At 46.7% G+C, this 16,862-nt stretch overlaps 1 protein-coding gene across 3 annotated transcripts in view; it reads right to left on the bottom strand.

Moving 5' to 3' along the window:
* simc1 (SUMO interacting motifs containing 1) overlaps positions 1-16,377 on the bottom strand; it is a 51,267-nt gene extending 34,890 nt beyond the window's left edge. For 2 of the 3 annotated variants that reach the window (XM_084332388.1, XM_084332389.1), the window contains exons 1-3: positions 16,233-16,377; positions 12,768-12,917; positions 11,072-12,310 (exon numbers count right to left, since the gene is read on the bottom strand). In XM_084332388.1, coding sequence (XP_084188514.1) covers positions 11,072-12,310; positions 12,768-12,911 — 1,383 coding nt within the window. In that variant the 5' untranslated portion in view covers positions 12,912-12,917; positions 16,233-16,377. Of the gene's footprint in view, positions 1-11,071; positions 12,311-12,767; positions 12,918-15,659; positions 15,727-16,232 lie in introns of those variants that run through there. The other variant, XM_084332390.1, reaches the window with a different exon arrangement.
* Positions 16,378-16,862: the final 485 nt, after the last annotated feature.

Here is a 16,862-nt window from a genome sequence, read left to right as displayed (position 1 = left end):
GCTGCATTTTGAATCAGGAAATCCTCAGCATCAAAGGGTGTAAATGGACCTGACCTGCGGCCGTTATTGTCCAAGAATGATAACAGCGCCGGATATGCTAGCCTTGGCTTGTGGCCGGCTGTGTACAGCTTTTGCATCACAACTTTGTATGGTTGACGTCGGATGATGGCCTCTCTGCTCAAATCTTCGTAGATAAATATTGGTTTATCACCATACTTCAGCTTCCCACGTTGGTTGCGAGCATATTTGATGATTTCATCCCTTGTTGTAGTTTTCCGCAGAGTGACAATGATGACTCTCGGCCCGTTGATATTTTGCCCCTGGGAACCAATTCTGTAAACTTGTTCCACTTCTGGCACTTTGTTTGGATCGGAGTTATTCAAAATCGTTGATAACTCGTTTGGAAAGTTGATGTCATCGCAGTTCACTGATTCATCAAGCCCCACTATGCGGATGTTATTCCGCCTGTGGTAACGATGGGTTTCTAGTTGCCTCTCCATCACTTCGTTTTTAAGCAATTTTATTTCCCTCCGGTATTCATCTTTAACTTTTTCCATCTCTTCTCCCATCACTGTCATGATACCTTCGTTCGCCTTGACTGCTTTTGTGTTTTCTGTCACCGAAATCTCCACTGTCGTGATTCGCTCTGACTGTGCATCGAACGCTTTCTTGACTTCTTCTAATTTCTCATCGATGTGATCGAATTTAGCCTCGATGCGATCGAATTTAGCCTCGACGTTTGCCTCGAGCGCCTTGATGTGTGTAATCTGTTCTTTCATCAGGTTAGACTGTTCTACCATCTGTTCTTTCATCAGGTTAGACTGTTCTACCATCTGTTCTTTCATCTGGTTAGACTGTTCTAACTGTTCTTTCATCATGTTAGACTGTTCTACCATCAGGTTAGACAATGTGTTGAAATCGGGTGGATTTCTGCTTACTTCAGTTGACGGCAAATGGTAGATAGATGCAGTGACGTTGGAATCCATAAATCTGGCTGCTCTCCCTCTCACGGAGCTTGAATCTGTACCTTCTTTTATGTTGGTCTCTATTGACTCTCTTTCGGGGACCGTAATCGATGATCCCGGTACGTTGTCCTCTTCCTTCTCCTCCTCGGAGCTTGTCGCCGTCGGCTCAGAACCAGCGACGGTTCGGACGCGTCTATCTCGTATTTTTACGTCCTGCGCCGTTGAAGTTGCCGTAGTTATTTTCTCTGCCTTCTTTCCACCTTTAACCATATTGTCTTTTGATATGGTTAGTAGAGGGTCTTAACAATACATACGATGTGGTCTATTCTCTTTCTTTACTGTCCAAATAATGTTTTTAAACTAAATTAGCGTTAGTGGGAGCGGAGCAATTGCAAAATGCGTGTGCTACATGTTGTAGCGTAACCGGAAGTCCTCTTTAGTGTTACATCCCCTCACACTCCAGTTCTCAGGCTGCAGCTGGTTTAAAAGCTAAAGTAAACCGGCTTCTCTGCTGGCTGTGGCTCCAGGGGAGTTGAACAGTTCTGGCTCTGCTAGTTTATTTTTGATCTTTTGGCGCTTTTTTGGTGGACAAACCACTGCACATGTGCACCGTGACTCGTGACTGGAGTCTAGTTCTGCTAGCACACATAGCCTACTGTGTACAGACGGTTTCAAACTGTATTTTAAATTAGAAAGCAAACAAAATAAATGGACAAGAGAAAAATAAATCTCAATTTGGTCAGTATTGTCATTTGGACAAGCAAAGCCATTACTTTAAGTTGGAGGCAAGTCTGTCCACTGTCTCTGGTTTTAAAACTACCCTGTTGCAGTTCACAAAAAAAAAATAAAAAAAAAATACTAAAAAATAAATAAAAATAAAAATAAAGATTTTTCGATTTTTTTTTCTTCGATATTCGATATCGATTATTAAAATATATCGCGATATTTATCATTATCGTTATATCGCCCAGCCCTATGACAGACAGCAGAGACCCGCTGGTGCTGATAGCGGATATCCTCGAGCTCCCCCTAGTGACTAGGGGCCTCCACTACACACTAGTAAAAAAAATAAAAAAAATACGAAAAGAAAATATATATAATCAGATCCAGCATTTACTTTCACAGCATCTATAGTGACTACTAGTATCATCTCATCTCTATCTATTTTTATTTAATTTTTTGTATTGCAAATAAAAATATGATTGATTGTTTGATAATGAGGGGGTGAGAGACGTTGAGTCGACGTGACACTGACGTCCAGGTCCAGGGGTCACTGTCAGGTCAGGTGACCACTGACCGCAAGAATTGCACTTGCAAGTTGATCAAGTAGGCTAAGACTCGAGTAGTACTGTATCATATGAGACTCAAAAAACATGGATAAAAAAGTTAAACGGTGGGAAAGCGGAGCTGCTAAGTTAAAATCTAAACAGGAAAAGGACAGAAAGAGCGCGTTACTTCGGCAAAGCATACTGACTATCTCAACTTTTTTCACCCTGTCAGGTAAGGCTAGCCTGGCTAGTACTAGTAGCAGCAACGTTAAAGAGGCTGAGCCAGGCGCCGCGGGCAGAGAGGACTAGAATGCTAACGTTATTGATGCTAGCAACAGAGAAGAGGCAGCGGTGTGTGTGGGGGCCTCCACAAGAGTCTGGCCCAGAGGCCTCTGAATTCTTAATCTGGCCTTGCCTGCAGTTACACAGGGATAGACGATAGGGGGCGCTTTTTTCCATTCTGAGCTCCTGCGCAGGCGTCCCCCAACCGACCTGTAGGAGTCGCTGTCCACAACATCCAAAGCCCCACCCATCGACTTCCACCCTCTAACTCTGCCAATTGAGTTAGTATGACGGCTGGCCCAAGCCGGAGGCAATGCTGACACCCGGATTCGAGACCGGAGTCTCTTGCATTGGTGACGAGCGCAATCTCCGCTGCGCCACCCAGCCGCCCCCCTGACTTATAGTAATGTTATAATTCTACCCGCTCTTTAGGAAGCAATTTTACCAGTATGTATATAGTGATAACCTAGCCTATTGAGTATAACTTATGTTGTTGATTATAGTATTTAGTACCTGTAACACCGTTTATCCCTGTAATTAGTATATGTAAAGCACTGTTTATCCCCATTGTTAGTCCCACTCATGAGGTCCATGTTACTTGTAGCAACAGTATAGACTAGGGATGTTCAATATTGGCTTTTTTACAGATACCGATATACCGATATTGTCCAACTCTTAATTTCCGATACCGATATATGCAGGGTTTCCCCCGCCCAAAAAACTGAATAATTTCAGGTAATTAACATTACATATCTCTTGTCGTGTAATTAACACAACATTATGCATACTTTGACAATAAATTAAATAATAATTTGTTTTTCCTTGCTTGCATGGGTAAATAAAGTTTAAATAAATGTAAATAAATGTGTTTATTTTTTTTTAAACCGATACCGATATTTTCCGATATCACATTTGTATGCCAATATCGGTAGGCCGATAATATCGGACATCCCTAGTATAGACTGATTAATAAGTATTAGTAACATTGATGTCTTTGTTTCCTCCCCATTTAGAACCACACACACACACTCACACACTCCCACCATGTTAATGGGAAATAGAAAAGTAACAAGTGCCTTTGCATCTGTCTGATAATTGGTAATAAAACTCCTCAAAGGACGTTCCTGCCTCCCGTGTCCTGACTAGACACCCCGTGTCGTTGACTACATTTCCTAACCACCAAGAGCTTCAATACAAATGGTCCTTCGAGCCGGATTGAGTCAACGATATGGCAACCAGTAAGAAAGGAACTAGTCTCCCCGCTTTACCATCCGTGCGCCCCATATGCACAGTACAGCGCCCGAGATACCTAGACGGGTATTTAGTGCAATATACACGCCAACGTGACAAAGAGCAGCTGCACAGGCATGAAGAGGATAAAACACAGCTCAGTCCCGCTAGAAGCACACCCTCCATGCCACCAATGCAGAATGTGCATGAAGCGATAATACACCAAGTCCTGGAGACTGTGCGGCAACAGAGCGAGACGGCTCAGAAGCAAACTGAGCTTTTGGAGCTTGTCCTGCAGCAGCATTCCTCCCGATCCTCAGCTCAGTCGCCAAGGAGATCATCACGGCGTCAGACTCCAGTTCGCCAACTCCACCCAGAAAGAGTAGGCGAACCGCAGTTCTCCCCTGCCTGTGCACCTCACTACTCCCCAGCCGAGGATCACCTAAGTATAGCTGCAGGACTAACTCACCAGCTAGAAGAGTTGAGTACCGACGAGCCAGAGTGGAAACTTCCCCCACCTCTGAGCCGAGCCACTCACCCCCTCCAACATGCACTTGAATTACCCCACAGCCTTCAGGCTAGCAAGCAGGAGAACCAACACAACCAAGGCTCCCCTCTTCAGCCTAGCCATCTCAATAGGCCAACCCAGAATCTGCAGGAATCAGAGGACCTGGCAAGAAGCGGACCCTCATACCGGTCACCGACCTCCTACCCGAACCCACGAAGCACATCCAATGTGGCTTCGCCTAGCCGCAAGTACGAGCAAAGGAAGGAGCCTCAGCAGAGTTACTCGCCACCAACCTGGGTGACACCTCAGGTCATGCAGCAGCCCATGCATCAGCACATGCCTCAGTCTGCGCACCAGTCAGCACATCAACCTCCGTATGTGCCCTACCTCGCCTACCAAGGGAACCCAGTCATAGCGGGACCATATCCCTCCACAGCATACCGCATGCACCCCCCAATATAGAAGGTCCAACATTCCCAGACTTTAACAAGGAGGATAGAGCCCAATAAGTGGAACTATGCCTTTCCCTCAGTACACTCCTCAATCCTTCTCACTCTGAGCACTACAAGTATGCCATTCTGCTGACGCATATAAAAGTGTCGCGTGCCCATCACCTGGTGCTGGCTTATGCAGAGTCAAGTATGCCCTACTCGAACGCCATTGCCCAGTATATTGCTAGCCAATGTACAATCAATTGACAATAAACTGGATGATATCCGAGCAAGGATTCAATACCAAAGAGACGTTAGGGACTGCAACGTTCTCTGCTTCACCGAAACGTGGCTCACGCCGGAGGTTCCAGATCACGCGATTCAACCAGCGGATCATTTCTTTATCCATAGGAAAGATCGGACACAATCAGAGTCCGGTAAACAACGTGGTGGAGGTATTGCCTTCATGTTTAACAAAAATTGGAGTGATCCAACGAATGTGAAGGAATTATCCAATCACTGCTCCCCAGAACTGGAATATATAACCATCAAGTGTCGTCCTTTCTTCCTCCCGAGGGAGTTAACGGCGATCATCCTGGTCGGAGTGTATATTCCACCGCAAGCCAACAACAACGCCGCGCTCTCCAGACTACACGACGAGGTAAACAATATACAAACGACGAACGTTAACGCCGCCATTTTAGTACTGGGAGATTTCAATAGCGCCAATCTGAGAAAGGTATTGCCTGATTTCTACCAGCATGTGACTTGCAACACCAGAGGCGGTAACATCCTAGATCACTGTTACACGCAATTTAAAGGTGGCTACAAGGCTCATTCTGATAGTGGCTTTGGCAAGTCAGATCACGCATCCATTTTCCTTACACCCAAGTACAGACAAAGAATTAAAAGTACTCCCGTAGTCTCGCGAGAGGTGCAGAAATGGGATGTGACGTCAGAGGATACACTAGTGTCAGTGTTTCACAACACAGACTGGATTGTATTCCGCGACACAGATAACATTAATGCCTACACGGAGACAGTGCTGGACTATGTCTGTACTAGGGTGAAAGAAACAATCCCCACTACCAAAATGAAAGTTTACCCAAATCAAAAACCCTGGGTAGACAAATCCGTCCGTGAAGCTCTGAGAGAGCGCACCAAAGCATACAATGACGGCCTAGTGGCAGGCAACATGAACGACCACAAGGTGGCGCAACACAACGTAAGGAGGACAGTGACAGAGGCCAAACGACGCTACAGGGATAAAATTGAACTCCAGTTTGAACAAGCTGACTCTAGAGCTATGTGGCAGGGGCTCAAAACGATGACAGACTACAAAGGCGCCTCCCTCAAACTGAACAGTGACATCTCCTTAGCAAACGACCTCAATACCTTCTATGCGAGGTTTGATGCTGGTAATAACAACACCAGCTCACAAGCCTCGGCAATGGGGGGGGGGGGGTCGGCTGCTGATGGAGGCGCAGTGTTCAGGGTAACAGAGCATGAGGTGAGGCGGACCTTTAAAAAAGTGAATATCAGGAAGGCAGCAGGTCCGGACGGCATCCCCGGCCGCGTCCTAAAAGTCTGTGCCGACCAACTGGCCCCAGTATTCACTGACATATTTAACCTGTCCTTAGAACAGGCTGTCATCCCCACCTGCCTGAAGAAGTCCACTATTATCCCTGTACCCAAAAAATCCAAGCCTGCTTGCCTCAACGACTACCGCCCTGTAGCTCTCACCTCCATAGCCATGAAGTGCTTTGAGAAGCTAGTAAAGGGCTACATCTGCTCCTCCCTCCCCATCAACATGGACCCCCTGCAATTTGCATACCGCCCCAACAGGTCCACGGAGGACGCCATATCCCATGTGCTGCACACAGCAGCATCACACCTGGACAAGAGGCAGGGGAACTATGTGAGAATGCTATTCATCGACTACAGCTCGGCATTCAATACCATAGTCCCCTCCATACTCATAGCCAAGCTCAGGGACCTGGGCTTGGGCTATGACCTCTGCCAGTGGGTCTTGGACTTCCTGACTGGCAGACCCCAGGTGGTGAGAGCAGGCAACTGCACCTCCTCATCCATCACCCTCAACATAGGGGCCCCCCAGGGCTGTGTTCTGAGTCCCCTCCTCTACTCCCTGTACACACACGACTGTGTGGCTCAGCGGAGTAGCAATACAATCGTCAAATTTGCTGACGACACAGTGGTGGTGGGCCTGATCTCTGCCAACGACGAGAGGGCCTACCTGGAAGAGGTCAAGGTCCTGGCGGGATGGTGCCAGGAAAACAGCCTCTCCCTGAACGTCAGCAAAACAAAGGAGATGATTGTGGACTTCAGGAGGTCGGGGGTCAAGGACTACAGCCCCCTCAGCATCGACGGGGCACCGGTTGAGAGAGTCAACAGCTTCAAGTACCTCGGAGCCCACATATCCGAGGACTTGAAATGGACCATACACATTAACAGTGTGGTGAAGAAGGCACGACAACGCCTCTACTTCCTCAGGCGCCTAAGGAAGTTCCAAGTCAGCCAGAAGATCCTTAAGAACTTCTACTCATGTACAATAGAGAGCATCTTGACCGGCAACATCACCTCCTGGTTTGGGAATAGCACTGCAAAAGACCAAAGCAGACTACAAAGAGTGACACGTTCAGCCGAACGCACAATCGGAGGGGGGCTCCCCACCCTCCAGAACATTTACTACAAGCGTTGCAAGGGGAAGGCTAAGAGAATTATTAAGGACTCGAGCCACCCGAACAACTGCCTCTTTGAACTGCTGCCGTCAGGCAAGCGATACAGGAGTCTCAAGGCGAGCACAGAAAGACTCAGAAGTAGCTTCTATCCCCAGGCCATCAGGCTGCTAAACGAACAATGAATGAACACTACACAACAACAACCACCAAACACACATAGCACACACATCCACACGCACACACTCACTTTAAACAAACACACTGCAGCACCCACTACACACACTTTATAGCACACACCCACTTTAAACAAACACACTGTAGCACCCACTCCCCACACTTTATATTTATGGATGAAGGATTGCACTACAACTCGTACACCTTACTGTAAATTGTACCTAAAATTGTACCTCATCCCATTTCTGCTTTGCACTAGATAGTACTGTACATTAGTACACTGCATAGTTGTGTATTGTATATTATATGGTAACTCAGAACATTGTACATATGTCTATACCGAACAACTGTGACCTCATTTTCTTCTTCTAAATTCATGCTATATTATGTTATTATGTTATTTGATACTATCTTGTCTAGCACAGTCTCTGGAGCGTAACAGTAAGAAGCATTTTGTATGAAAGTATTCTGTACTTCTGTATGACAACTATTAAAGAACTTGAACTTGAACTTGAGCTCTGAGGGCACTGGACGAGCGATACGGACGCCCATACCAGTTTGCTCTGAAGGAGATAGAGGACATGGAACACAGAGTGCAGTCGCTAGTCGGGATGCTGAAGTCTCTTCAAGGTGAAGGTCATGAGGAACTCCATTGTGGCTCAAACGTGAAGCGCCTCCTCAACAGGCTTCCCAAGCACCAGCAAGAGAGGTTCCGTCGCCAACAGTACAGGGAAAACCCAGACAAGACGAAGCTGTCGCTCACCTTCTTCGCAGAGTGGCTGAGGGTAGAGGTCAGATGCCTGGACATTGAGCCCTCCCTTCATGCTCACAGTGAGAACGACAAGAGAGACCCCAAGTAACAGCCCAAGATAAAGGTCACTACGGTGATGCATGGTACAGACAACCCCAAAGATCCTCCACCTGAAAGGCCCTCCAAAGTATATCATCCTGTCCAGACCCAAGGGAAGGGTAAGATATACTGCCCCTACTGTGAGTCAGAACACTACCTCAGCCAATGCGAACGCTTCGCTAAGTTGACCAAAGGGGAGATAGTGGACTGGATCAAAGCCAAGAGAAGGTGTTGGAGATGCGGTCGTCCTCACCTAGCCTCTGCTTGTGACCTGAAGAAGCTGTGTCGACTCTGTAAGTCCAAACACCTCTCCGTCCTGCACGAGGTTAACCAGAGGAGTGGGAATGAGCCCACCATCACTTCGACAGCAGAGACTCACTACCTGGATCAGCCAAATGGATACAATCGAGTGCTTCTGAAGATCGTCAGAGTCAACCTGCACTACATGGTCTTCAACACCTATGCAGTGCTGGACGATGGCTCAGAAAGAACCATCCTGCTCGCTTCAGCAGCACACCACCTGGGAATATAGGGTCAAGCTGAAGACCTGACCCTTCGTACTATCCGCCAAGATATTAAGACCCTGTCAGGCTCACGCGTCTCCTTCACTATCGCCCCAGCATCCCAACCAAGGAAAAGGTTCCCTATTCAAGGTGCCTTCACCGGTGAACAGCTAGGTCTGTCCCAGTACAGCTACTCAGTCGCCCAGCTCCAGGAGAAGTATCGCCATCTACGAGGCCTGGCGATCCCACCAATCGACAGAGCTCAGCCAACCCTCCTGATTGGATCTGATCACGCCAACCTGATCGTACCGATCGAGCCAGTGCATCTGGGCCCCCACGGCAGTCAATACTAACTTCGGCTGGACACTCCAAGGTCCAGCAAAGTACATGCAGCAACAGCTTCAGACCACACAGTGCTTCTTCACAGCTGCTTCCTCCCCTTCTGCTGAGCTATTCAGTCAAGTTGAACGGCTGTGGCAGTTGGATACACTGCCTTTCAAGAGTGAGAGGTTAGTGAACAGATCCAAACAGGGCAAGTACTCAGTGGAGCTGTTGGAGGCAGAGACCACCTGTGTAGAGGTCAATGGAGTGCAGCGGTATGCTACTCCCCTCCTGCGAGTCCAAACCATGCCCAAGCTGCAAGTTTCAAGGGAAGTTGTGATGAAGAACCTGCAGAACACAGAGAAGAGACTAACTCAAGACCCACAGCGTGCATCTATCTATCAAGAAGAGATCAATAAGCTAGAGATAGCTGGGTACATCACCAAGATTAACCCCAGCCAGGCTGACACATCCGAAGAGTCATGGTTCCTGCCCCATCACATGGTCAGGCACAATGGCAAAGACCGGATCGTCTTCAACTGCAGTTTCCAGTACGGTGGACAAAATCTGAACAACTACCTCCTTCCAGGCCCAACACTAGGACCCTCACTCCTTGGAATCCTCCTGTGTTTCAGAGAGCATCGAGTGGCCATAAGTGGGGACATAAAGGGAATGTTCCATCAGGTTCGCCTGTTGGATAGAGACAAGCCCCTACTGAGGTTCCTCTGGAGGAACCTGAAGACAGACGAACCACCATCAGTGTACCAGTGGGAGGTCCTGCCCTTCGGGAAAACATGCAGTCCCTGCTGTGCAATCTTTGCCCTCCAGAAACATGTCATTGAGTCTAGCCAACCAGCAGAGGATGTTCGCCACAGTGTAGAACAGTGTTTCTATGTGGATAACTGTCTGCAGAGTCTGCCCACCAAAGAAGAAGCAAGCAGCCTCGTGAGCAAACTGAGAGCCCTCCTAGCCACAGGCGGCTTCGAGATCCGCCAGTGGGCCAGTAACTAGGGATGCACCGATCCGACTTTATCAGTCCCGATACCGATACCTGGGTTTGGGTATGGGCCAATACCGATATCGATCGTCCATTTTTTTTAACAAAAAAGTAATAAAGAAAAGAGGTGATCGGCAACCTGCCCAAGGAGGCCAAGGAAGATAGCAGTGAGAGATGGGTTTCCCAGACCCATGGGGAAGCTCAAGAAATTAAGACTATAAGAAATATCTACAAGATACTAGCAAGCCAGTATGACCCCCTAGGTCGCATCCTGCCCTTCACCACAAGGGTCATTGATAAGCGACGGGCGTATTAGACACATAGCCATAATTTAAGATATAGTTTATGCGTTTGCAAATGTGCTCGCCCTCCCATTGACTACAGCGCTGGCACTCAAGCGCTAAATCGTGCGCCCCCTGCTGGCACTCAAAGTGTTAATGGGAAATAGAAAAGTAACAAGTGCCTGTGCATCTGTCCGATAATTGGTAATAAAACTCCTCAAAGAACGTTCCTGCCTCCCGTGTCCTGACTAGACACCCCGTGTCGTTGACTACATTTCCTAACCACCAAGAGCTTCAATACAAGGTGATTCGGAACGAAATGCGTGTTCAGAAGCAGGTCCAGAGAGAGAGCCACAGAAATGTGAACGTTTTCGCTCTGAAGTTGCTATGGCATCCGAGACAACGCGACTTCCGCTAAAACTATCACTTATATATAGAATCACTATAAGTCACTTTAAAGGAAGGAGGTACTAATAGTATAGTTTAGATACATTAAGAGTTAAAATTGTAAATTGTATATTGTATAGTAGTGTATATAGGAACCAGTTTCTCAGGAACTCACCACACCCAGGCCCTCCGTTCCGGGCAGCAGCAGCGGAGGAGGGGGCTCAGTGCTGATGCCGTCGTCGTCGCACCGACGGGCCGGGCTGTTCATAGCCAGATCGGCTTCGCCGTCCTCCAGCAGGCTCTCGGGAGAGTCTCCAGCGAGTATCACCGTAGAGGTGGGCGAGTGGGTCCCGGCGGCTTGGCTTTTAATACTACCACAAGGAGAGGCGGCGCTCGTGCCGGGCCGGGGGCTGGAGGCAGGGTGCTGCTCCTCCTGCGGGGTCGTCCGAGGGTGCGGCGTCGGGGTAGGGGAGCGTGGAGGAGAGGCCTGGGCGAGGGGCCTGTGAGAGGACTCTGAGGGTTTCAAATCCAGAGGCGTAGGTCCCGAGTTTGTGACACGCTGGAGGGAAGGGCTGGAGCAGCAGGGGTCTCTCGGGTATGAAGTTGCACCACCCCGCGTTTGCTCTTGAGGCGGCAACGCAGTAGGGGGTGCTTCATTTGGGCCAAGTGGGGCCGAATACGAGGTGGTTCTCTCTGCCTCACACGTGCTGTGATCTTCTGAGGACATAGTAGGACATGTTTGTTTATCTGAACAGTGATGGGGGCTTCTAGAGAGTGGATCATCTGAAGGTGACTGTGCGCTCAGCGGTTCTTCCTGGTTCTCTACCTGTTCCTGAGGAGTTACACATCTCTCCGAAGACTCGCCCGCTGGAGGGTTTAACGGAGATTCGTTTGGAATCGCATTGGTACTCGGTCGGTTGACACATCCCGCTGCGTTGCCGACACTGTCCGGTTGATCGGGGCAATCCGAGCATCGTTTATGCCTGGCTTTCCACTTATGGATTTCTGATAAAGGCAACCTTCTTAGTCTTATAACGAGTCGGCTGTAATCGCCTGCCTTTGCGTCCTTCTGATCTGATACTTCCATCATCGAAGCTCCACTGAATCCCTGCTCTGGTTCTGGAACATCTGTGTCCTGCGCTGGAGAAGCAACGGTCGAGTCTCCTTTTGGATAGTTGTCGAGTGAAGTGGAACCTCCTCTTTGTGCGGTTAGTCCTTTGTCTGCTGGCCCCTTTGTCCCGGTGCTTTCACTGTCCTCTAGCAGGTCGAAGTTGTTGTTGTTGTTGTTGTTGTTGTTGTTGTTGTTGTTGTTGTTGTTGTCGTCGTCATGAGTCAAGTCTCCTACTTGGACTGGAGTGGGTGCGTTTCCTCTTTTATGTAGAGCCCATCCACTTTCTGTGAGGACGATCCGAAACTATGGAGAGAAATACATGGAGAAGTTAGCTACTGTGTTTGCCGTGTTACCTGCTGTGTTTATGCATTCCTAAAGAAAGACATTGTAAAGACAAATTCAAATTAAAAACAATGCCGATTTATTTTGCACATAATCTTACACATCCAAAAACTCCAACGTTTTCCACCAAAAGCTTTTTCACACATTCATTTAGTTTGACAGTTATTGAGAGTACATGCGTTTGAATATGGCCACCAGTGATGTCTCCTTCTTGAATATGTCTCCTTGCAAATGATTACCATCACCAGACCAGATGTCTCCTCCAAGCAACTTCCTGACCGGAAGTGAGTAGAGGAGGAGTAAAGGACCAATGGGGGTAAAAGCTTAAGGAAACGTCTTCCTGTCTGTTACACACTGTTTGTTTACATGTCCCGCATCATGCCAATCATGCAACAACAGGAGACACATAACAACTTACCGGTATCACCTTATATGCCCAGACGACTGTTTTGATGAATCGTTTTGCACCAGCCTTATTATCCTCTGTGTAGTTACCGAGGATTTCAACATCAGAGTCGTCTGTGTCACACCCGGAAGTGAGTGTAATCACCACATCGTCCATCCCTCCCTGTCAAGCAACTAGTGTCAGTTGGCTGATTGATTGATTGATTGAAAACTTTATTAACAGATTGCAGAATGGTACAGTACAGCTCAATACATACAATTATTAAGGGGATGCAGACCAGAGAAAGACTTTCGTCTTGTTTAGGGGTGGACGGTATAAATTTGCGCTACGGTATGGATTTTGACTATACCTTCATACCTTGTGACCGGTAGACTAGAGCAGCTAGTCACAGCAGTAGCAATGATGTTAACGTTACTTGACGATTCACTCTACGTTTGCAGTGGTCGTTGCATAGTGTTTAATTGTACTGAGATTTTCTCCACTTGCTCACGGACCTTGCCATATTATAGTTTGGGCATTTAAATTTGGCTAAGGAGGCTGAGAGACTAGCTTTAGCGCAGCAACAGGCTAACGTTAGCCGCTAAGCTAACGTTCTAACGTGACTCTGCGGCACCAGTTCCTTAGTGAGGAAAGGGGGGGGGGGGGTTATATTGACGAGGCTTGACAACAGAGGTTCAAAGATAACTTCACATTTATTGGCTATTTGTTTCTTTATATCGCGTTATCCATCGGGCTGCTCTCGTTTCCAACTCTGTGTTGACAATGACATCCTGGTGTGACATCATCAACTACGGCAACTTAGGACGCTCAAACCTCAAACCTATTACATCATGCTCTCTTGCTCTCTACGTTGTCAAACATTGTACTAAAGTTAAGTTATGTTGGAGTTTTATTGTGTTTTGAGTTGTTTGAGGCAAAGAAACCTCCTGTCCTGCAGTAGTTTTTATTTTCACTTTGTGCCGCTTGATTTTATTGTATTTCATGAAAAAAGTGTTTTTTAGAGATGGAAGTAACTTGAGAAAAGGTTTTGCATTTTTCTATTGCAGTTTTGCACAATACATTTTCTTAAAATACCTCTGTACTATGTGACATATGTCCTAGTAATACAAGAGATAGCTGCCAGTGTTTTACCCCTTCAGAAGCATTTATATAGACATTTTAAGATAAATGAATACTGGGCGGCTAAGTGGCGCAGTGGGCAAGGCGCTCGCCACTAATGCAGGAGATGCTGGGTTCGAGCCAGCTTGGCTGGTCGTTCATACTAATACAATTGGCAGTATTAGGGGGTGGGAAGCTGGTGGGTGGGGATTGGACGTTGTGGACAGCGACTCCTACAGGTCGGTTGGTGCGCCTGCGCAGTAGAATCAGGAAGCAACGGGGGCGGCGTGTCCCTCCCACGCAGACCCCCGCCGCTGAGAGATCTCACTGTGCAGGTGAAAAGATGCGACGGCTGCCTCCTCGAGTACCGGAGGGGACGCGTGTATGCTTTCCGCAACGCAGTTGTGTTTCCGCGTTCCCGTTTTGCGCTCTGATTGGCAGAGCGCGCGCATGAGCCGCGACAAGCCCTTCAGCCAGGCAGGAATACTCAGCTCCGCTTAACGCAATTCATACAAATGGAAGTATTGATTTCGCCGTAACGAATCATTAAAAAAAGATACCGTTAACTGGAATATGTTGTTTCTTTACACATATGTTGGATTATGTAATTGGTTTGTCATGACAAACCAATAAAAAAATCGCGAATTAACCGGTGGCTACAACAACACACAGTAACTACATGCATCATTGTTTACAATGAACGGTGGGGCTAATCGAAAGGACTGGACACAGACAAGTTAAACTAACCTAAAGTTAGTTGTTCACCAACAATCTACAGACACAAATAAAAAAAATTCATTCATTCTCCTCCCGATGTGTTCGTTCAACTCGCGTCTCTGCGACCAGCCGCTCTATCGTACAATACAGTACGGCTCAATACACACAATTGTTAAGGGGATGCAGACCAGAGAAAGACTTTTGTCTTGTTTACATCAGGTTCATTCATTCATTCTCCTCCCGATGTGTTCGTTCAACTCGCGTCTCTGCGACCAGCCGCTCTATCGGAGATAGGATCACATTGTGTCATGTTTTGCTAGAGGGTGGCGATGTTTATTATTCCGAATAGATCTACACGGGCTTATAGCCTATAATACGTGACATTTTAAGCAGGCACCACTGCTGTTGTAATTGTCTGGTAATAGCTGTTTCGAGTGTGTTTATTATTACTGCCCAGTTAAATCTGTCTTCATATCTCACGCCCCAAAGGCGATAGCGAGGGGGGGCGTACACGTGTAGGTCAGTGGCCAATCAGAGCGCAAAACGGGAACCCGGAAAAACAACTGGGTTGGTAAAAGCATACACGTGGAGGGGACACGTGATGCAAGGCTTCGTCCACATTGCAGCCGGCTTGTGGGAGGCATGGTCTAGCAACGTTCGAGACAGGGGAGGGTAGAATTGGACGATACGAAATTGGGATGGGAGAAAAATAGAAAAATGGGAGAAAAAGTAGATAAAAAAAAAATGATAAATGAATATACCGTGATATATAGCGAATGAATGAATGAATGAATTAATGAAAACTTTATTTAACAGATTGTAGAGTGGGTACAATACAGTACAGCTCAATACACACAATTGTTAAGGGGATGCAGACCAGAGAAAGACTTTCGCCTTGTTTACATCAGGGTCCCCCATTTTCAATTCATCATATTACAGTCTATGCTTCAAATTATACCATGATAACAAATTTAGACCATACCGCCCAGCCCTACATCAGGGTCCCACCTTTTTCAATTCATCATCATAACATATGACACACACGACATACAGAAACAGTACTGCTACATCTAGACATTTATGACGTACCAGATTTGCAAATACAGTAGCTGAGTAGCTAACGTTAAATGAAGTTACCTTAAAGTTAACGTTAGATATAGTTAGATAACTTAGCAAGACACCAACACATTAGAATTCGGTTAGTACTACTATTTCGAGGTGTTTCGGAACGAAATGCAGTGTTCAGAAGAAGCAGGTCCAGAGAGAGAGAGACACAGAAATGTGAACGTTTTCGTTTTCTGAAGTTATGGTTTCCGAGACAACGCGACTTCCTCGTCCCGACAGGACATGTATGCACCTGCCAAAAAGCTCAAATTGAATTTAGTTTTATAAATTATAAATATATATATAAATATAAATTATTTTATTCCACCTTTTTATTTTACAGTTGTAGTAGCCTACAGCCCTGCCCTATTTGTATTTCACAATTATATTGAGTATTGTGCTTCTATTTCAACGTAGTCCATTATTCCATTTGACTTTATTCCACCTTTTTATTTTATTATCTGTACGTTTTTGTCTGTCTATAATATAATGTCGCACCGAAAAAACTACCAAATTAAATCCCTTGTAATATGTGAAAACTAACTTGGCAATAGAGACCTTTCTGAACCGGTGTCCGCCCGCGTCGCTGCGTCTTCTTCTGACATGAAGGGTATTTGTTACAAGACGATTCCCATTATGTTTTTTTTGTAATTTATTTTAGAATCGTTTTAGTCCGCGGAGTAAAAAAATGCACACGATGATGTTGTCCATGTTGTAGTTGTGAATCGATGCAAGGTGTGTGTGTGACTTGAGATGACGTGGACTTCCTGGAGTATCTGAGCCCCCCCCCCCGAGCTCGAGCTCCATGTAACGCGGAAGTGCAGTGGTCGCTATACGCGTGATTACAAGAGCTTTGTTGATTATGTGTAACGTCATATGATCGCCGGCAGAGAGCGCTCTTGTCGTATTAACAGTGTGTTAGCATGTGTGTGGACTTGTGGCGCGTGTGTGTGTGCGTGTGTGTGTGTGTGTGTGTGTGTGTGTGTGTGTGTGTGTGTGTGTGTGTGTGTGTGTGTGTGTGTGTGTGTGTGTGTGTGTGTGTGTGTGGAAAGTAACCCACGTAATAATAATATATAGCAACGTCTGCATGTAATCATATAATTATTGATTGATTGATTGAAAACTTTATTAACAGATTGCGGAATGGGTACAATACAGTACAGCTCAATACGCACAATTGTTAAGGGG

Source organism: Notolepis coatsorum (assembly GCF_963971535.1).
Source record: "Notolepis coatsorum genome assembly, chromosome: 16".
NCBI lineage: Eukaryota > Metazoa > Chordata > Actinopteri > Aulopiformes > Paralepididae > Notolepis > Notolepis coatsorum.
Note: the sequence above shows the minus strand (reverse complement) of the source record. Positions and strands in the feature narration are given on the sequence as shown.